General features: G+C 38.2%; 1 protein-coding gene across 4 annotated transcripts in view; it reads right to left on the bottom strand.

The window, feature by feature from the left end:
• Positions 1–10681: 10681 nt before the first annotated feature.
• Positions 10682–24070, bottom strand: part of LOC145693168 (uncharacterized) — a 221060-nt gene continuing 207671 nt past the window's right edge. For all 4 annotated transcript variants that reach the window (XM_081768928.1, XM_081768925.1, XM_081768926.1 and 1 more), the window contains one exon: positions 10682–13110. In XM_081768928.1, coding sequence (XP_081625054.1) covers positions 13037–13110 — 74 coding nt within the window. In that variant the 3' untranslated portion in view covers positions 10682–13036. The remainder of the gene's footprint in view (positions 13111–24070) is intronic.

The following is a 24070-nucleotide window of genomic DNA, read 5'->3' as shown; positions in this document are numbered from 1 at the left end:
TGTAACCTCTGTGGATATTAATGTAACCACCGTTTGTGTCAAAGTAATAAATTACCATTTTTTTTTTAAAAAAAAAAAATATATTTTCTTGACCTCATCCAGTGTAATGATTGTATTTGTTTAGCCCTTAGGTGTGTAAAAAATAAATTATACATTATTTCTCCGATTTTTAATTTTAAGATTTTTCCAATGCCAAAATTCCCCTTAATTTCAGAATCACCCATATATGTTATTGAAATTCAGTATTTGTGGAAATTTTGATGCGTTTTAAAAACAAACAATGGCAGCTTACTTTTGCCAATTTACAGAAAGAGAGAGAGAGAGAAAAAAACGAATCACTAAGAAATATGATTTATCATTACGTTTATTGTATTATAAAATTAAGATTGTAAGAACCAAACATTTTTAAAGCATGTTTATGTATATATGTACAGTCTCCCACATAAGAGCTTTTAGTTACAAGATTGCAGTGATATGCTACTGCACATTTTTATAACAAGTGTTAATATCCTAAAAGGTTAATACCTGCGGTCCAGCGTACCAACACCTTTATTTTTAGAACTCTCTCTCTATCTATATTTATATATATATATATATATATATATATATATATATATATATATATATATATAGAGAGAGAGAGAGAGAGAGATAGGGTGTTTCAACACGAGAAGTATAGACCAACCTGGGTTCACAAATGTTTCCTTTCGGAGTTATAGGTTGCCAAAAACATGAAAAAAAATAATTTTAAACGTCCACAGCTCCAATACTATAGGACCTATCGTAGTTGAGTTCAGACTTCACTTAGGAACTAATATGTGCCTTATCCAAAAATACATGTTTCAGAATCCTGCTGTACTTACGCAACAATTTTTATAGACGGAGTTTGGCTACGGGCACATAATTAGAAGTACTCACCAACTACTTCTATGAACATTGTTGCGGAACTACCACAGGATTGGATATTTGGATAAGGCACATACTTGTTCCTAAATGAAGTATTGACCCGACTACAGTATGTTGAATAGTTCTTGAGCTATGTACCTCTAAAGTTCATTTTTTCAGCAGACTAACCTCGAAAGGAAGCATTTGTGCACCCAAGTGGGTCTATACTTTTTGTCTTATCTTCGTGTGAGGAATCACCTTCCAAACGTTGTCGGTGTTGTTTTGAAACACACTGTATATAGATAAATACATAAGGTGCTTCAAAACAACAACAACAACATTTGGGAGGTGATTCCTGACACCAAGGTAAGACACCAACCTGGGTGCACGAACTCCTCCTTTCGGGTTTATAAACTGACGAAAACATGAAGTTTAAAGATCCATAGCTCGCAAAACTATGGGACCTACCGTAATCGGGTCAAGACTTCATTTAGGAACAAATATGTACGCTATCCAAAAATACATGTTTCAGAACCCTAAGGTACTCATACAACAATGTTTGTAGAGGCTGTTTGGCTATAGGTAGTTAATTTTAAGTACTCACCATTTCTATAAAAATTGGAAATACAGCAGGATTCTGAAACATAGGAATTTGGATAGGGCACATACTAGTTCCTAAATAGTCTTGACCCGGCTACGGCAGGTCCCATAGTATTGGAGCTATGGACCTTTAAAGTTCGTTTCTTCATGTTTTCCGCAGCCTGTAACTCCGAAAGGAAGCATTTGTGCAGTCAGGTTGGTCTATACTTTTAGTTTTATCTTGGTGGTAGGAATCTCCGTATTGAAACACCTTGAATTTATGACATCGATGAGAATGCTACTACTACCGTCCCAATTCCAATTAAATTGTCGCGACCAAAGGCAAAAGACGAGGAGGAGCCATCACAAGTGCTGAAAGGGGCAACTTAGTTACAATCCGCCTTATGCAGAGCCGTTTTGACGTACGATTAGCGTCATACTAAAGGCTTGACTACTGCAGGAAACATGTTAGTCGAACTCTGCTATGGCACTTATCACGTGTCAGAATAACTCTGCATAATGTGTTTTGCAGTGAATTCTTGTTGTAGTTGTGTCCCTCCAATATTTGTGTTTCCGAGGTTGTACTAAGCTGTACTACCGTGATAATGATTAAAGGTGATCCTTCGTGTTATATAGGTGCAGCAAATAAATCCGGATGGATGCGAGCAGCAGACTGTCTTTTATAAGTTCAAGACATGAAATTGAAGCAGAGCCAACACGCAAGTTGAAAGAATCTTCACTTCAACAGTTAGTTAAAGAAAGAGTTAATCCTATATATCGCTATCTTTCTTTCTACTCAACTTTCTTACTTGTATTAAGCATTTTGCTAAACATATCACGCCTAATTTGGAGAACAAGATGTTAATTTCATTAGGCAATCATAAGTCACATATCGTCACTGCGCCTCGAAGAACCGCTGTGTGTTAAAACCACAACTTTTCAGAAGCAAAAAACATTCCAAACTTAAAATTTTGCCAAATTACACAAAAACACTTGAAAAAAATAATAAAATTGGTTCTGCATATATTATGCACTGGACATTGCTGTAGCTTGCTTCAACAATATTATATTACTATTTTTGAGTTTACGTAACACATGTTTATCTTTTGCGCCTTTATAAGCACAAAGGATCAACGTGTACGTGATGAGAACTTGAAGCCTTTAATATCAATCTATTATTTTTTTCATTGTTGTGGCGAAACAATTGAATATTCACTTATCACATTATAAGGGACGCTGCATGACAGCTTTCAGGTTTATTTGCACAGCATAACTAATTTTCGACAGAAATGTCACACAACGGTTCTTCGAGGCGCAGCGACGATATATTCCAGTCACTGAAATTTTGCAAGGAAAATGGAATAGTGATTCCGTCAATGCCATGCTACTGTTCTTATAAGTTACAACTCTTTGGTCGTGGAATTTAAGGTCTATTTTAGAAAAATGCCAATTATACAATTGATAAATAGAAGAAAAATAATTCAGGTAAACGAATGCCAATTTACGATATCCCCTAAATAGTTTCTGTCGCTTTGCCTCTTGCTGCCACTCCTAAGAGTATAATGCCGGGATTTTCTGTGACTGGAATTTGGTCATTTAACAGGAATACTCCACTGTGCATATTACCACCGACTCTTGCCGTACAATTCTGCTATTTCCTCAGTGTATACGTTGGTTACTTCAGACACTTAAAAAGAATTCTTACCAGTCGCTGTCTGGCTTCTGCCTAAAGCAAATGAGCAAGACAAGGAAATCTCGCATCAGACCCCTGAAAAAGAAGAGATACAGAAACGGGAAGATCCAATGATCATTCTGTTCGCTTCAAACCATGATTCAGCTCACATGAAATATATAAACTTTGAACAGAGAATACACATGGCGTCAAAGAAGAAAAATAGGTCGAATGACAAACATTTGTCACATAGAAACGAAGACACGTTAAGTGTGTTTGGATACTAAAACAGCTTACGGAATGAAGAAATGGATCCAATGCATTGAGTGTCAAATATAGGCTCATTTCCGATGTACTCAGCAGTCCTCGTTTTAGATATGCCATAACTGTCCGTCAGAATGAACTGCGCAAAATCATCATCTATTTACGAGTAAAATTGAAAATATTTCATTTCTTAGTGCTCAAGAAAAAGCAATTGTTTCGATATCGACATTTTGAAAATGATATGTCTCGTACTTCCTATGTATTGTATTTGTGCTTATTGTACCTCTTTTATAACTTTTGTAGCTGAAAGTTATATAGTGTAATACCATCCATTTATGTACTCTACACTAGCCTTCGGCTAGCTGGGAGCTCCGCTCCCAGACCTCCATATTTGCTCGGCCTGTGGCCTCGTACCTCTTCCCACAATTTCTACCGATTTTCAAGTTTCTTTTCCTATTTCAACTATCTAAAAGATAAGATTTTGTATCCCAAGAAAATGCCCATTTAAATAACGTGGCAATTTTCCTGTGGGTTAATATCGGAAGGCTATAATCATGCCAACGAAAACGTACAAGTATACCGCATTAAGTTTTATTCCAATTCCAAGTACTTAAACTATGAGATTATAGGGGAAAAGTCTTCATCGCCCTTTAAACCCCTAAAAATTAAAAATATTCACTTTTGGACAATTTTCCTGTCGGTTGTCACAAAAAGCTACAATCACGTCAAATTTAATCAGTGTAGCCCTACACGAACTGAATAATAATTTTGAGGTGTAAAAGGTGTCCCATATAAATAAGATGGGGGAGATTTTTCAGTTCCCCATAAAACCGCTCTAAAGTTTTAAGTGATTCTGTTAAATAATCCTATAGAAAACGTACCAGCATATCGAATTTCAAGTTTTTATTCCAATTCCAAATACCTAAAACATGAGATTATAGGTTTGAAAAAAAAGCCCATTTAAATACCCTACGGAATTTCATCCCCCTTTTATACCTCCTAAAAATTAAAAATATTCACTTTTGGCAATTTTCCTGTGGATTAGTCCCGGAAAGCCACAACAATGCCAAATTTCAATTTTCTACGTCAACCGGAAGTACCCCTTTATTATGTCAGTTCATGTACTTTCATATAGAGTTAGGATAGAATACTGTAATATTCTTTTCATGTTATACCAGCTCTAAATGCATGAAAAACAAAAAACCCGACACCTCGTTTGCGTGGCATAAACAGGTGACAAGAGGAACACCAGCATCACTACTACCCACGAAGAGGATATACGTTCTATAAGGCATGTCTGTATATTAAAAAAAAAAAGTATTTGTTTTTCACAGAAAATACGTTGGACTTTCAGCTATTTTTCGACGTAATCACCGGTGCGATTGATGTACTTTTGCTTGCGCTGTGGCATTTTTCGTATACCCTTGTCATAGAACTTCCGCCACGTTGCTCAGGTAGCATTCGACCTACTCTTTCAACTCGTCGTCGGTCTGGAAATGCGTTCCAACCAGGTGCGCCTTCAATCAGGAAACAGATGAAAATCACTAGGTGCTAAGTCTGGGCTGTAGGGAGGATCTCCCGTCCGAATTGGGCCCCAGGAGATCGGCTGTTGAACGGGCAGTATGGAATGAGCATTGTCGTGATGAAAACACATTTCCCTCCTTCAATTTTGAATGTAACGATCAGCGTTTATTGTGCCGGTAGGCATAAACTCGCACAAAAATACACCTTTTCTGTCCCAGAACACACTGGTCATCACTTTGCCGGCAGACACTGTTTCAACTTTCGCGGCTTCGGCGAATTCGAATGCCGCCACTAACACAATTTTTCCTTAGTTTCAGGTGTCATACAATGCACCTAGGTTTTGTCGTTCGTGACAATTGACTCCAAAAATTCAGGCCCTGTTCTGCATAGCGCTCCAGGAATCCGCGGGCCGCTTAAAAGACGCTGCCGTTTATAGTGTTCGGTGAGTATTTTGGGGACCCACTTCGCACACACTTTGTGATAATGCAAATCTTCGGTCAAAATCATGTAAATCGTACTCTTATTGACTTTAGAATCCGTTCGCACAGCTCGTGCACTATCACACACTGATCTTCAAGCATTGCTTGCTCCAGTTTTGCAATTGTTTCGGCTGTAATCGAAGGGAGATCAGATCGCTATTCAATCATTGATGTATGTACACTCATGTCCAAAATTATTGTCGCATGTCTATAAATATGTTGTTGTAGGAATATAATTTGATAAGGAATTCGCCTGGTATTTCTTACAATGTTAGTATGTGTATAATCGGCAAAGACACGTATATGGCAAATTTCATGTCAAAAGAGCAGTGTTCATTTAGCAACATTTTGTTTTATTCACTCTAGTTTTCGTATTTATAATTCTTTTCCTATGAAATTTACCACAAATATTCATTTCCCGACTATACACATAGTATCAGTATTAAAAATACCCTGCAAAATTATCAAATTATATTCTTACAAGAAGACAGTTATAGATACGCGACAATCATTTTGGACATGAGTGTACGTCCATCCTTGAACTCTCTCACACACACTAACATATTTTTGACGTTCATACACTTTGCATAACTTACGACGAATGTTATTCCAGGTAATGTGCCCTTGCACGCAACTCGCGCTTGGCGGGAGAAGCGAGAAAGCTCCATCGCGAATGGCTGCCCACTCCAAAGAGCGTCGTAGCGGGCTCTGATAATGATGTTAAAAGGGTGGAGCCAAGCTACACGCCAGTATTGCCGGATCTCGCGTGAAAGCGTTCCTCACGGCTCCAGCGCTTTGGAGACCTTATTTTACAGACACGCCTCGTAGAACACGCTGCAGGACCTCCGATGGCATCAGTCTCCGTTGGGACTGGTCAATCTCACCTAGCTCTTCCGGCTGCTGTGGGCTAGAGAAACATCCTACCTCTCTCCGACTGTTGTGGGCTAGAAACTCCTTTACATTCTTCGGCTTCTGTGGGCTACAGAACACCTTTATCTTCTCTGGCTTCTGCGAGCCACAGAACACCTTTACCTTCTCTGGCTTCTGCGAGCCACAGAACACCTTTACCCTCTGCAGCTGCTGTGGACCAGAACGTCGTTCCTCACTTCTTCCCGGCTGTTGCGGGTTAGAGAGACTCCTGGACACTCATTTTATCAGACCCCACAACGTATTTAGAGAAACATTTAAAGATCTTATTTGATCTCACTTTGTAAAGTCACTGTACATAGTTTTGTATGAAGTTTTGATACATTTGTAGTAAAAACAGGTGAAAGAAACCCTTGTAGCTGTGACACTACCGCCTTCCGCACATAAATCTTACACCACAGACGCATTTTGCGACATTGCAGGATGATCGCGATCGGTTCAATCAGGATTTGATTAAGTGAACTAGTGCAGTGATTGAATAATTCTTCCTACGAAATGCTCTTTTATTAACAGGAAACCGAAACTTAAAATCTATCAGGACGTCTCTCAAATTTTCATATTAAAATTTAGAATATACAGTTTGGTCAATAAAGTAATTAGATTGATTTTATCCTGTCTATAGTAGCAACCGTGCATCTTACAACTGCAAGTGGCAAGAACCTGCAATGTTTCAATCAGGAGTAGCAGCTTTAAGAGTGAAGTCTGTTTGCTCTTCGTTACAACAATCAATTCACGAACTATTGCACAGTGGTATGCCATGTCTTTCTGTGTGAAACTCAGAGAATGCCGCGATAACGTACGGGAAGCTGCAGCAGGCTTTTGGAAACTAGGTTTTATCAAGGGCTCAAGTGTTTCATCAGCATAAAATGTTTTCTGTAGGCAGAACTAATGTCGAAAATGAACACCGTAGTGGGCGACTATTAACAGCACGAACAGATGACAATACCGCCAGAATGAGTGACCTTGTGCGAGCTGATCAAAACCGTGAAAATCATTGGGAACGAACTGACCATCAGGAAACTGTTCGCTTTATACTGACTGAAAATTGCGAATGAAAAAAAATTGTTCCAAAATGGTTCCCAAAAATCTAACACAGCAAGATGATCACCCGGAGACTGATGCTGCTGATCTGTTGGAACAAGTTAAATTGAACGCAGAAATTTTGGACCGAGTTATCACTGGCGTGTTTTTCTTTTAAGTATGACCCCGAAACAAAACGTCGAAGTTTACGATTGTGTTTGATGGAATCGCCACACCAAAGCGCGCATGTCGAAATCAAAGGCAAAGTACATGCTTTTGTGCTGCTTTGATGCCACGTGTACTGTGCACAAAGAATGTTTACCTCTAGGCCAGATAATAAACCGACATTACAAATAAATACTCGAAAGACTTCGAAAACGGGTCTGTCGTGTTCGTCCAAACATTGATGAAACTGGATTCTGCATCACAATAACGCACCATCCCATACTTCATTGTCTGTTGGCTAGTTGCTGACGTCAAAGTCCACTGCAGTGCTACCAAAACCACCTTAGTCATCCGACATGGCCCAGTTTTTTTATTCCCAAAAGTGAAACCAGTTGTTAAAGGACGCCATTTTGCAACTATACAGGGCATACAAACAGATGTAATAGACGCTTTTGATGGTATACCAGAGATGCTACCAACAATGAAAACGCCGATGAAATAAATGTATGCAGGCACAATGGAATTAATTTGGACATGATATCATTGTAGTTAGTTAGTTTTTTTTTTCTAATCAGTCTGATTACTTTGTTGTTCAACCCCATAGAAGCTGATTTTTTTGTCAGGTAATTTTTGTGTATGCCGGTGGTTCCAACAGATACTTTATAATTAGGTCTATTTCATGAATTATAATAGGTGCCACTAATTTTATTTCCCGAGTTGGCAATCCTAATGATTAGCTGCATTTTGTATCGCATGCTTTATAAAAATTACGAAATCATGGTCAGAAAGATGTTTTAACTAAAAAACATTTTAACGGGAATCACTCAATTCTTACCAAATAAAAGGTTAAACGTTTACAGGGAAATTGTAACGCACTGAATGAAATTTCTCAATTTGTAAACGACCATCAATAGGAAAATAAAGCTGCTCAATTTAGCTTAATGGAAACGAGAGTAAAAAAAGAAAAAAATAAATAAATAATATAGGAAATCTATAAAGTCCTGCAGGAAAGTAAAACTCTATAGCTTGGAAACTACGTAATGTATTAACAAATACTTTTGGGTGTACTTACAGAAAGGTTCAAAGTTTTGTTTCAGCTAGTTAAGGTTCATCACCAAACCTCCAATTGTACACCATTCACGTCCAAACACTCTTGCAGTCTTTTTGGGAAACCAAGAGTTGCGTGTTGGCGGTGCTCGTCTAGAATGTTCAAAATCACATCAGTTATTTTGTCCTTGAGATCGTGTAGATTAGATGGCTTCTGCGAATACACCTTGGTCTTCACGTGTCCCCACAGCCAGTAATCACAAGGCGACAAATCTGGTGATCTTGCAGGCCGAGGTCTGGGTCCTCTTCGGCCAATCCATCTCTCCGTAAATTCTTCGTTAAGAAACTGTCGAACTTGAAGGGCATAGTGCGGCGGTGCCCCATCTTGTTGCATGTGGACCTAAATAAGGATGTCTAACCTTGTAAGTTCTGGCAAAAGGAATGTCTGTAGCATGTTCAGATAATTGTTACCATTTACCGTCTCTTCCTCGAAGAAAAAAGGGCCGCTAATGTGGTCCATTGAAACAGCACACCACACATTGACTTTGGGACTACCCCGCTTGTGCTTCTCGAATTCATGTGGATTTTCCACCCCCCAAATTCGGCAGTTATGCCTGTTTACTTTTCCCGACACATGAAATGGGGCTTCATCTGAAAACAGAAATCGAGAAAGAAGGTCACTATCTTCATGTAAGCGGGTAAGCATTGACTCACAGAATTCCATTCTCATGTCACAGTCTTCCTCTATCAACTCGTGCACAAACTTTAACTTATAGGGCCGGACCTTCAAATTCTTGCGTACGATCTTGTGTAACGTTGACTTCGGGATTTCCAGTTCCAATACCCTACGTTTAAGCGACTTCATTAGACTCCTGACTACGCTGTCCTGCAACGTGTGAATCACATCGTCACTCGTTCCTGGCCTTTCATTGCGTGGTAAATCTGACACACTTCCCGTTTCTTTGAACTTCTCGTACCACCTCTTGATACTTGTTTCTGCTCGGGGTGTTTTCTCACACGTTGTTTGGAAGTTTCTCCGCACTGAAACGCAAGATTTTAATTCCGCAAACCACAAAACACATTGTGCCTTTTCTTTAATACACGCCATCTTGTCACGTGAATACCAGCGTAAACGTCATCGAGCATTGTGGCCAGAACAAAACTTTAAACTTCCTTTCTTCCAACCCCAAAAATTTATACACTTAATCGTAACTGTTTCCAAGTTATAGAGTTTTACTTTCCTGCAGGACTTTATGGACTCCCTGTATTTTTACTGACGTTTCCATTTAACAGTATAAATTCCACAGTCCCTGATCAAATCCGCATCAACATCATTTCCAACTAAATTGATGTAATTATCTAAGTTGGGCACAACTGAGCTATAGGCATAGTATTTATGCACTGTGGTTATTTATTACCATAGAGGAAAAACAGGAACTAAGAACTGGCGAGCATCAAAACACCTAACACATACAATGGTGCGTAAATGCACGACCACACGATTACAGGTAAAAGAGTGAATGTAGCGTACCAATCCCTGTAATTTGTACTTGTGAGTGTATATCGATATTTAAGTGCTTTGATACTATGTTCGAATTTGGGGAACACCCTACATTAGAATAATACCAATTTCTCTTCGGTTACATCTAAGGTGTGGGTTCAATCAGATTTCACTGATGGAATTAAATGATTCAGGTGGTATTAGGTGTGCATCTTTTCTTTATTTTTGTCTGTAACATTATATTTCACTCTAACATTACACATGGACACCAAAGACTAATAATATTACCAAAGCTACACAAAGGAAGTTTTCAAAAAGAACTACAATTTCAGTGTGTAACAAAATTACAAATAGATTATTTCCTAAAGTTCTTTCCAAAAATCTATTTTTTCATAAAATTTTCTTATAAATCCATGATTACGAAAGAAGGTATTTTCCTTTTAAACTTCCAGATTTCAAATATAAATTTACATGTACACTTAGATACCGTCTGTGAAATATATATATGGACTACTATACAGAGAAAATATAGAAAAAGCGAGAAGACACCAACACAACTTTGATGTCCACGTGCAGCAATCTTGCTTATGAAACCATTCGATCGTAGCTGATGCACTGTTTTTATTTCATTTTAACATACGCAGTGCAGACCATTTTCGGTAATCAGTTATACATCGTCAGAAATTCACCATTGGGCAAGGAAAAGAATCACTTAAATAGCTTACTACTGTAATGTCAATTAAGGTAATTTTATTTTTGCAAAGGAAAAAATAGATTTAAAAAAACGGCTTGACTAACTTCCCCTTGCCCGTAACTATTAAGTCTTTCCAGTCGGCATTTTTTTTTTATTGTTATTGTTGAACATTGACATACACCAAATAAATCGTAAGAAGCAATGGCATAACTTAACTAAACTGATTGGCATTACGAATATTTATATACATAACATATTCTGAAGCAGAAATTACTGTCAATTAATGAATTTACAGAAAGCAATATCGAAGGTAGAACCAAATGTGATGACTTATTAGTTAGCTAACTTGAGTGAATGCACATGAAATACCAGATACCACATAAATAATATAATGAAAAAATCTCAAATTGGCTTCATTGGATTTATACACGAAATAATGTAAACATTAAAAAAAAAAAAATTTGAGCTTCGTCATATATATATATATATTTTTTTTCTATATACTCTGACCAATTCTGGACATGAACTTAATTTAACACATTCAAGAGCAAATTATACATGACTAGAAAAATGTGAAGTTGTCTAATTCTGTTAAATTATAATCATCCAAATAAAATATATATATGTATATATATATTTAGGACTACACAGGAAGAATTCAATCACAATTATGCTCAGGGAGAAATGGGAAGAAAACGTCAGTTACTTTCATGAAAAAGTAACCAGTTCACAAGTTGGAAGCAGCTCAATTCCAAAACCCTTATGAAGCAAGGATCATTTTAGGAATTTGTATTAATTCATACTTTACGCATAGAATACTTGACTTCTGAAATCATTAAGAGCACTATTCCATGAAATAGAACCTATGGCACAAGAACACATTTGTAATGGAACTGTGCACAAAAACGTAGTATTTATATAGACATAAAAAGTGGAACCTGCCAACATAGTTTGCAACCCCCTCCTCCCCTCTGGAAGTACACTCCAAAGCAGCATTTCTCTTGAGTACAGTTGACAATTATGATGCCTGCATCTCTAATACAAATTTCGTTATTTCTTTTTGAATGTTTACCATTCCTCACTGGAACAAAATAAATATGAATTACCAGTTATCTGATTCTCTTACAAACATCGGAAAGGAAGTAAAAATAAGGATATCAATAAACTCAAGCCCTCCTGGAGCCTGAATATACATCAATTACATAAATAAAAATTATGCTATCTGGGCCATTTTTTTAAGTAGCCAGGAAAGCAAAAAAAAAAGTGCACAGGATTCATTACCCTTACTCTTGAGCCACATTTTCAACTACACTTCAGCATTCTGTTATTGACAATTTCTCAACAATTATCTTTGATATCAAATGTACCAAAACTACAAGCTTCCATGAGCAAAAATTGGAAAATCAGAGGGCTTATTGTTATTGCAATATAACTATACTTCCCTTAAGTTATTGTTTCATCTTATTTGCAATTCAGAAATAATAAAAGAAGCACTGGAAATATATACTTTTTTTTATGATTTTTAGTTTACTTCATGAAGTTAAACAATTCAGCAGCTATGTCGAATTTTAAGCTATTTGATATACAATACAAAATGCATCATATGCAACACTTTTAAGGGGATATTTGCTTTTACTTTTAACACACCAGAATACCTGCGTTAAGTCTTTCCGATAATAGATGATTACATAACAGCAACACGTTAGCCTCTGTTACATATATATGTATCTTTATGCATAGTTTTTAGAATTCATAGTATGTTATTTTAATTTTTATGCCACTCTTTTCCACTACGTTCCTGGATACCCTTTCTACAATATTTTTCCATACTTAAACCTTTCAAGGTTCAAAAGCACCATCACTATTATTAATGTTCATTTTAAAATTCTTCAACAACAGCTTCAACAACTATCGACTGCATTTCTCGTAGTTCTTATTTTACTAAGAACGGAGATTCTGGCTAACAAACTCGCTTCCCCACTTACGTCACACCTCGACATCCGTATTTTATATATTATATATACTGTTAATACACACACACACACACACTCACGCGCTCGCACATACATTCTCCACTTATATGTATGCTCACATACATTCACTTCATTCATTTCTACACGCACGCGCTCTCACCGATGCAGCCAAATGCTGAATCCTAACACGCTATCACCTTATTTATGCTTTATCTATATTGCCATATCACCAGCTTCCGTTTCCAGCAACAAGAATGACAAGCAATCAACAACAAACTCACAGGAACTTCCAATATATGGAGTCTTTCACTGTCCGCCGTAGTACTGCACTCGACCAGGTCTTTGATTCATACCCATTTCCTTCACAATGTCATCCCAAGCTGCAAGAATAAGAAAAAAAATTCAAACAGTCACGCTTAAAATGCATACTTTCAAAAATATATAATTAGCACTACGTTTTCTGGAAACTGAAATTTATTTAGGCAGGGTTTCTATGACATTTCAGCAAAATGGACACCGCGGACTGTATTTTATATTCATTTACTGGAAACTTTATACTGCTGTAATCTTGCATGAATATAAATGACAAAGACTACTATGAAATATGTTCCTCTATATGACAGTCCCATGCCAAATATGTATTAACATTTGAGTTAGTATGCGAAAATGGTACGGAACGAAGTCAAACGAAAAATTTCCGTAACTGCCTTCTGTCCATTTACAAACGTACGGAACTTTTCCGTTAAGTCTGCGCGAATAGGTTTAACAGGGTGTCTGCTAAAATTCAAAAATGAAATTTCGTGACTCTTTCATGACCTTTTCTTTACCAAACCATAAAATTTCCTAACATTCTTAAGAACGGATTAGGCCGAATTTTCATGCATGCGATAGAAACGTGTTTCGTTTGCGATTTGGCAACGTCTAAAGTAGACTATAAACATTTCTAGTGGTGAACTGACATTTTATAGAACTAAATTTTCGTCTGTATTTATATTTGTACAAAAAACACCTAAATTTCGTGACTTTTCCTTGACTTTCATGACCTTTTTCTGATTTTATGACTTTCGTAACCGATAGACACCCTATTTAACTTCTCATTATAACTATACTGGCGTTTGGTAAGAGCTGGATTGTGCGATGCTGATCAATTTTTCTAATGGAAGTATTAAAATGAAGAATTTGTGCTCTTCATGCTTGTACTGAGATTATTATGTTATTAAAATGTGAAAATTATACGGATAACTTGCAACGAAATGAAATAAAATAACTTGGAATGTCCTACTAGTTTATCCGTTGCACTGCTGTTCACTGTAACAAACATGGAACCACCTTGAGATGACTGCTGACTACATTAAATGTTAAAAAGGTCGCCATTGGCCTGCACATACATTTGCATGTGATATTGCATGTAACAGGGCTCATTAGTGGTCTGGTCTCTTGTAAATAGTTGAAAAGTGACCAAAATCTCATCATGCCCTTTTTTCCTTTGTCAATTTCTCCATCACCTCTTTTTTTCACTTTTTTCTTTACTTCTTTTTGAGCTTCCTCCTTCCTTAGGTTTTCTATGTATGCTTTGTAGTTAGGTAAGCAGTTATAGCAGATGTAAGAAGCTTCTGAGTAAGTGGAACCAGTTCTGGCCTATTTCCGAATTTCTTCATCCCAGACATTATATTTAACTTAACATTGAGAGTTCTCAAAGCCATGAAATATTCAAATTCATCAAGAACATACAAGAAGCATAAGATGAACATCATGAACCACGCAAACACACACACAAAGTTGAGCGGAGCGTTAACTATTACAAGGAAACTAAAAGATTATTATGATAGAAGAAAGAATAGACATAGAATGGTTCTCAACCCCACCTTCAGAGCTTCCACAAACCATCCACTGTGCTTTAGAAAGAAAAGCAGCTGAAGTGAGAATAAAGCTGACAGTTTCACATGTGGCTGCAAATACTGAAGCTTTCAGAAGAGTAATAACAAGTTTCTTCCTTTTTCCATTTATTTTTATATTTTTCTTAGAAAACTGCCAATGCAAAATATAAATGATACGAAAAGTCACTTCACCTCCCAAAAAAAAAGTAACTTTTAGTGACAAATTTGAAAAAAGTAACTTTTAGTGACCAACTTAAAAAAAAGTAACTTCTAATTAAAAAAAAAAAAAGTGACTCGCTATGAGCCCTGATGTAAGCAAATGTGACAGCTTGGGACCGATAGCTACTGAGTCACAGTACATCTGAACTATGATGTACGGTGAAATTTTATTTGGGAGGGGTTCGGAGAAAATATACTATATAGGCCGTGAGCGACATAATATAGCACTTAGATTGGGCGCTACCACGACTAAATTTTCAATATATACTCCATATTGTTATCACTAATGTGTTGCTACTTAGTTATTTCATAAATATTGTCAGACTTTGACCACCGTTTAACCATGCTAGGTAAGAAAGAGTGCTGACATCTGGGCATAGTGAGTAAAGTGGGTCCCTGGGACGTTCATTCCACGATGAGATGCGTGAGGTGATTACGAGAATCGCGCTGCAGTCACCCATAAGGTGAGCATGCCGCCACCACCACCACAGACCTTCGTCACCTGAAACCCTTGCAAATCAGTGAACAATTTGTTTACCGCACCGTCCACTATTACAATGAAACGGGAAGTGTCAATAACCTGCGGCATACTGGCACACTGCGCATAGTGAGGACACCACAGGCAGTTAAAGCCGTAGCTGCAAGGATTCGGCGAAATCCCATCAGGACTCAATCAGTTATGTCCCGAGAGACGTCCATGTCGAGACAATGTCACGAGTGCTGAAACACAAACTGGGACTCATGAGCCTACAAATGACGTACAAGTCCCTTTCCTGACTGATATGTTAACAGCAGAGAGTGGTGAAAGGCAAACATCCTCAAGCCTTACACAGGAAACGGTCACAGGACAATTCTCTTTTCCGACGAGGAGCAGGTCACAGTTGAGCACTTCTTTAATACTCAAAATGATCGTATGTACGCATCATCAATACAACTGCTGAACATGTTTCCAGGGTGTATCGCCCAGTCATAATGTGGTGGAGTGTGAGCTTCAAGTACATACACAGCTCCATTTTTGTGAACAAGGGGTGAAGGCCTCGACTACCTAGTGTTGAAGTCCCTTGTGAAATGTTCCTCAACCACAAGTGAATCTTCCAACAGAATTCTGCTCCCGCACACAAGCCACGGCCAACACAGGAGTGGCTACGAGCCAACGTCCCAGACTCCACATCAGACCGGCCCTCTAGCAGCCCGGATCTGACCCGCTCGACTACAAAACTCTACTCAGTTATTCAATCAATGGCCTACAAGAATATATCGTAATATGAACTCCCTGAACCACACCCTGGTCAAGGCAGCTCGCCACTTCCGCATCGACACTGTTCGTAATTCCATTGACGAGTGGCTCACCTAAAACCGAGTCTGCCTCACTCAAGGTACACATTTTGAAAAAATGATTGGTGCTATTCATGCTTCACATTTCGATGTATAATCCTGCAAAAGGATATCAATATATTGTCCACACGGTTTCATTTCTAAACCTCTTAACAGTACTCTTCAAACAACTAGGTATTTTTCACCATATATATACAGAGTGCTTCCGTGATGCTGTGCAAAACTCAGAAGGATAAAAGATGATGCCAAAGAAGCAATTTAAGGGCAGGAACGGGTGTCCATAACTCGAGAAGGAAATGTTGGATTAAGGTACGGTTAAAGGCAGTGTGAATTATTTTTACCTGCAAATTTCACTAATGTTGACTGGATTGAAAGCAGAGGTGGCGCAAGGGTAGCTCCCAAAGACATAGGATATTTCGAACATCTGCAACAAATATGCAACGAGAAATTGGTATCTGTTCATTACAAATGTTTCAGATAGTCATGATGCCACTAGCTTAATTATGAGCTGCACACAGTAGTATGCTGTGAAACAAAGGAGGTACGTACGTGATGGTGACTGCACGTGGGAAAGATGGAAAAAGAGGGTGGACAATCACAAAAGAAGGAATCCGAAGTGATCTCCAAAAGGACGCATTTCCGGACACCCGTTTCTATCCTTAAATTGCTTCTTTTGGCATAATCTTTCATCCCTGAGTTTTACACAGCATCACGGAAACACACCTTGTATATATACATACTTCAACACTTTTGTATTGTTCGCAGCTTTGTCCTGGGAAATCGCAGTGTCTAAACTATGGAACTATAGCGAAGTTCGTGCATTCATCTCCAAAATATACTAATAAATAGCATCAATTTTCTATATATTTCGGAGTGATTGATGTTGCTCAGTTTCAACTCTGACGCCATGAGCTACTCTTTATTTCTTTAGAATATAATGTTTCATTGTCTACATCATAAATTTTAATTGCTTCCGAAATATCTGTAGGAAACGTAGTATTAAGATCAACAAAAAATTTCTTCGTTTGTTAGTGTATCTTACAATCATTGTTCACAGACACAAAATCTACATCATCGCTAATTTCTTGAAGTGATAAGTGCTGAGGAAGCGGTACACGTTTATTAGTGCTAGCCTTTGCAAACTGTGTGCGCATTGATTGATAGTACGTATTTTGATATCGCATTTTTTGTATTGTATCAATAAGGCATTCTGAAAGGAAAGCGAATTAGAAAATCCGTTCAGTTTAGCGACCTTTAGAAGTACAATACTTTTTCCCTATCAATTAAGTACCCAACGTAACAACGCAAATGATCCATTGAAAATATCACCAATTCAAACAATGTTTCATATTATATAAGAAAATCTCATCATTAGGGGCGTCAGAGTGGACTGGATAAAACAGTATAAAAATGAAAAACTTTGCAGATAGGAAAACCCACAATTATTTTGGAATTATAAGAGCGAGGATCAAATGAAAACCTTAAAAATGCAACCAAATGCCATAAAGTTGGACGGTTGCTTTAATACATGGTAGTAATGTGGCTTGAGTTGGATGACCGACAGGTGAGTGTTACCGGAAGAACGACGAACGCGGCAAAGTCAGTATCAAGATGGCCGCTCCACTGTCTACATGCATCGCGTTAGAACAGCGTTCGGTGATCCGGTTTTTGAGCAGTGAGGGTGTGAAACTAGTTGAAATTCATTGCAGGATGACGGCAAAGTATGGTGATTCGTGTTTGTCCCTGCAGCAAGTATACGAGTGTTGTAGGAAGTTTAAAAGTGGCATAACATCTGTTGAGGATGCTCCTCGACCGGGACAGGCTCACAGCGTAGTGACTGACGAAAACATTGCGTTAGGAACAGCTCGTAAAGGAAAACAGGCGTATTATGCTGAAAGAAATCGCCTCAATCCTGAATATTAGCTTTGGTTCAGCTCAACACATTGTGCATAATGTTCTGCATTTCAATAAGGTGTCTGCAAGGTGGGTCCCATATCATGCTGAACTGAAAGATCGTCGCATCGATGCCTGTGAAGAACTTTTTGTGTCGTTTCAATGCCGAGGGTGATGCATTTCCGGACAGGATTATTACAGGTGATGACACTTGGGTTCACTATACCAACCAGAAACCAAAAAAGCGAGCAAGGAAGGGCGGCATAGCTCTTCGCTGAGGGAAAAAAAAATCGCATTCAATCATCAGCAGGGATCAGAAAAGAAACCTCATTCTTCCGGGATGCAACAAAGGCAGTAATTTTGGAACAGTACATGGAAAAAAAAAGGAGTGACAGTAACCAGTGGCTCGTATTCAAACCTGCTGAAAAATAAACTTCACCTTGAATTCACGCGTAAACGACTAGGACTTCTGTCCTCAGGTGCCCTACTCCATGACGACGCCCGATCGCATACTGCCCGTTTGACCGTTGATACTATTGATGACATTAAATGTGAGTCAATTATCTACCCTATTCACCAAAACTTGCCCCCAGTGATTTTCATGTATTTGGACCACTCAAAGAAGCGATGGGAGGCAAGCATTTCAATAGTGATGCAGAGATTAAAAATGTGGTGTTCGAGTGCCTAGAATCTCGATCACAAGAATTCTTCCAACGTAGTATCCATTCACTTCCGAAGCGCTGGAATACTTGCCTTCAACGTCAAGGGGACTACGTTGAAAAATAAGAGGTAAGATTTCCTTTTCATTGTTACATTCTAAAATTTATTGCACTTTTTAAGGTTTTTATTTGATCCTCCCTCGTACAAAGGAAACTAATCTTGTACAGCTCAATTTAATACTCGAATAGTATTTTATGAGCAAGATTATAACATACACGTAGTTAACCATGGAGAACAAACACAAACACACACACACACACACACACACACCAAAAAAAAAAAAAAAAAAAAAAACTTATCAAATTAGTGGCGCGTTGGACCACTTTTCGCTCTGAAATAACTGATGCGACACGGAATGGGGTCAGAGGGCGTAAATGGTAACAAGTGGAATATTAATTAACTGTGTGTAGTGCACTCCAGTTCAGTGACAGAAGATGTAGGTGAAAAACTGCACGAGGATTGGAAGAGCCAAAGCAGATGTTCAAAATCATCCCCCATATTCCTCAAACCACTTGTAATTCCTCCAACATGCTGGGTGAATGGGCACATTATCATCCTCCTGAAACATCTAAACCATACGACGCACATGGTACACTAAAAATGGCGACAACCACGGCAGTGACGCGACCGGTCAGCGTTACCATAAGATCCACTGAAAACCAGATTATGAACCACAGCATTACACCGCCGATATATTTCACGGTTGGGTGTTAACACAGCAGATGGTATTCTTTTGGGTACTGGCCATAAAAACACGATCCATGGTTTGAATGATCATGCATGTTCGCGGCACCATTGGTGTACTAAAGCATTACGTTCTTATTAACAGTTTTGCCCATGCATTTCAATCCCGTATGTCCAAGTCATTTTACTCATGGCACTCATTGTCTTCAGGCTGTGGGAAGTGCTGCTTGAGTTCCTGCCACTCGCACCGCAGTCGCACGATGGTTCTGCATGACGAGGTTTTAGTGCTGGGCGGGATTTGTCACAGGGTTTTCTTCCGACCACTGTTCCTATTCACTGATTGCTTTTGCCGTGAGTTTTGTAGACCGCGATCATCTTGGATACTATCCCTCGCAATACGCTCAACACGCTTGGCACGCTCATACCACATAACAGTGCTAATTGGTCCTCTCTGGAATTCAGAGTTCGCCCATTTTACACTATCACCATCTGCTCAGTTCACCGCATACTATCATTCTACTGCTCTTCATGTAGTGCAAAGTTAGCCAAAACACCATCACCACAAACAGCCATGCATTGCGATCTTCGCTTAATCATTATTAACCCGGCTATCTGACGTATGAGCAAAAACTCAACTTTCCCTTTTAAGGTATACTGGGCGGTAAGGTGCCAAAATAGAACAATTTAAAGTAAACAATGGAGTTTCACACCCTTTAAAATATAATGCTTACTAACACGAATAGCTCATCATTAGAGAATTTTTATCTCTCCAACATTTCAGTGCTCAAACTACAAGACACGTACGTGCACATAAAAACACAAATTAAGGCCAAGGCATGCAGATTAATCATGGTGTCTAGCAAATTTCTCTCAGCAATTTCCCGACTTTTTCCAGACTTTTCCCGACCATTTCCAAATTTTTCCCGACTCATTCTAAAAAAAAAATGTTTTCGTAAAATTAGGAAAGGTTGAATGTAATGAAAAAGTGTACAAGTTCTTACCTGATCATAGAATGTCTCCTTCATATATGCAATGAAATAATCTAATCATGCAATTTCTTGATCTCCTCTATGGTAGCAAAATATTCTGACAACTGATTTACGATTTTCTGTTTCTTTGCTTCAAGTTCCTTTCATCTCTGTTCTGCTCTTTTTTTTTTTTTTTTTTTTTTTCAGCGGCCCTGCGATCTTTTTCTGACATCAGTTTTCTGCGGTGTTCTTCGGCTTCCTTGAATCTCACGTATGCGTTTCTCATTGATAGAATCATCTGCTTTGGGATAGGAAGGACTTGTATGCCACCATCCTCATTGACAGCATCATACACTACACGCTGCGCCACTAAAGAATCCTCTGACAAATTTTCAACTACTATTTCCCTGTTTACCGAAAAAACCCTTTCTAATGCTGCATTACCGTGGGAAAGAATTAGGCATATCTTTACTATTTTGCACAGATATACATCATTTGGTGGTAACACACTCATCCAGAAGTCATCAAGTCTGTGTTTATTTCTTTTGTACGACTCCATTTTCTCCCTCACATGTGTCTGATCTACTAAAGCATTGTATTCACTGTCTGCCTTTTCTGCATCAGACGCTGAGACAATATTACTCTGCACTAGAATTTCGAACGTTGTTCTCATTTGTTTAACAGCTTCTTCCTGAGAATGACCAACGGTTAAGCGATTAAGAAACGTCAGCGCTTTTGTAAGGGAATATTTTAGCGGGGACCTCTCCTGCAGCTTGGACGCTAAATGTTGATAACATTCACGTACTTGCTTTCGGAAACACAACATTTCCTTTTCACTAACTTCTGTACATCATCTCAGTGCTGACCTAGTTGCATACCCAAGGTCAATTTCCTTGATACTAATTAAATGAATATATAAGTTTTCACTTTTCTCCATAACATCAATAGCATTGATACTCTTCTTGTCCATTATTTCTTTTTTTAACGAAGCGAGACATCAATACTTTCAATAACTGAGTAAGGCTACCATGCAAAAATGGAGTCATAGGAGTGTCTGACTGATATTCAGTCAGGAAAGGCTCATAGTCCTCAGCAAGAGATTAAAAAAACGCTAATTTTGCATAGAGCAACTTGTCGTTCAAATTTCTACCTACTATTCTGAAACTGTTACAGTTGGGTTCTTTGTTTGTTCCCTTAACCGTTTCAACGTACTTTCGCACATGCGATAGAATATATTTCTTGGCTACCTTCGCATTTTCTACCCAACGAATATGGCAAAATGGAAGTGGAAACAATGACGAACCTGTTATTTCAGAATGCTGGGCACGCCTTGCTGGTACCATTTCGTACAAGTTATACAAGGCTCTAACAAAAGAAATCAAATCCCATCCAGTTTTTTTGCATGCCAGTCTTAAAACCACCGTGAACAACGTGAAGACCACACGAGCCAAGTTCAAGGAGCTGTGGAGCGTCTGTACCAAAGGAGGCACAACGTTCTTCTTTCATTAGCCGTAAAAGCGTCCAATTTACATTTGGCCCATCCATTGAAACTTGCAAAAGCTTAAATGGATCAAGCGATTGCAATACATTCTTCAAACCTTGTAGTAGGTCTGTAACTGTACTATGATCCATAAAAACAGAATTCAAATACCGTGTTCTGACTCTGTTCGTGTTATCGTCCCAGAAGCGTACACTTACATCCATTTGAGTTCTTTGCGCAACACTATTTAAACTTTCATCAAATCCAATGACATAATGTTCGCACTCTTGTAATACGGATTTAAGTTCACGTTGAAAATATGGACACAATCCGTACACGATGCTATATGACACTTTATCCTTGTGCAATTTCATCTCGCTAGCAATTGCACTGTCTGGAAACATCCTAGTGAAAAGAAGAACACTACTTTCAGCACTGCGTAAAGAGTTGTGATTCATCACCTCGTTTATACACCACAAAATCTCCGCCTGTGTGACTATCTTTTAGTTTATATTTGTCCAGGGTCGAAGTAGACCTACGAGTGGGAGAGCATGTTTCGCTGGATGAGCATGGAACAGGACCAGTGCTGGTGCCAGATTGGTCTACATTTAATGAAGACGCAGGAACATCTGAAATTTCTTTAGGTTTTGATGCATTTAGGAACGCGAGGTTTATCGGAGTCGCTCCGACAAGCGTCAGCATAATTTCCAACATGTGGAATTTAATTCCATTTTTCCCGACATTTTTTCGCAAATTCCAGACAAATCCCCGAATTCCCGACCATTTTTTAAATTTAAGACAAATTCCCGACTTTCCCGACTGCTAGACACCCTGATTAATGTAACAAAATGGATTTCCTCTTCTGTTGCACCTGATTTTCAGAATTGGCGCCTAGAAAGTTTCCGAACTATACATAAATAGGGCGGTTCTTATTTTTCGACTTCCTAAAATGGTTCCATATCAGACCAAGGTAATAAGAGAAAAATGAACTTACTTTAATAATATTAAATGGTGCTCCAAGCGACCTGCTGTTTTGACTGCATTTACAATATACAATAAGACAAATGTACCGTACAAATTCGGAAAGACAATTGGAAGTTAAATGATTAAAGGTAATTGGATTTGATTTGATTTTTGAGTTTAACGTCCTTTCAGCAGCGAGGCTATATGAGACGCGACCTACTGATTAACGTGGAATTCGAACAACATGAGCTCCCGCCGGGAATCGAACCCGGGTCTCCCACACCAAAAGCTTAGCCACGCTAACCGCTTAGCCACGAAGGAGCTCTAAGTTGGAAATAACGTATTTGTGGTGAAAAGCTACCCCTAAAAATTTTGAATGTGAATCCAAACTGGCTTTTAAGACTGCCACTCATAATGGTATCATAGAATAATAGATGTGGTTCTACCTACAGTAACTCCTATCCAAGATAGGAAACAACCCCTGTAGCCGTTCCAAACTCACAAAGTACATTTGCCTCATTATAATGTAAATGCATTGAAAATTTAAGGTTAGTTGGGGCACCATTTAATATTATACAATTGAGCTGATTTTTCTCATGGGATACTTTGACCTGATGTGAAACCAATTTAGGGGGTGAAACTCAAAAAGCTCGGATGTGGAAAAATAAGGACCACCGTAATATATATAAAAATAACCTAATACGAACTGCACTCTTAACACCAATATAAAATTGAGAATATTTAACAGTATTTAAAAAATATCCATATACTCAAACATTTGCTTTCGAAGGGGGATAATAGTAGGGTGGTCTATAGAATATCCTATTATGAGGAATCCAATTTAAAAAGTAAATAAAACAAGAAACATTTCCGAACAATAATATGACTTCCGGTATTATTATTTCTCCCTGATTCTACAGACGTATCCTCTGTTTATCATTCCATCTAGCTACTTCTCTCAATACTCACATTTCAAATGCTTTTCAGTAGCTCTTATTCCTTCTTCAGCCCCCGTGTATATAATACTCTTTACAAAACAATGATAAGTAGGGTCTATATTACTTTCCTTAATTATTTACAGTTTACCAACTCCCAAAATAAGCCTTACTTCTTCCTAGAGGTCTGCTTCGCTATTGTTCTCTCTCTATAAATCATTTCCCACGTAGTAAATATTTCCCTTTATTCTAAAAATCGAATGAAC

This window comes from Thermobia domestica, chromosome 8 (genome assembly GCF_964235325.1).
Source record: "Thermobia domestica chromosome 8, izTheDome1.hap1.1, whole genome shotgun sequence".
Taxonomy (NCBI): domain Eukaryota; kingdom Metazoa; phylum Arthropoda; class Insecta; order Zygentoma; family Lepismatidae; genus Thermobia; species Thermobia domestica.
The sequence above is the reverse complement of the archived record's forward strand: the minus strand, read 5'-3'. Positions and strand labels throughout refer to the sequence as shown.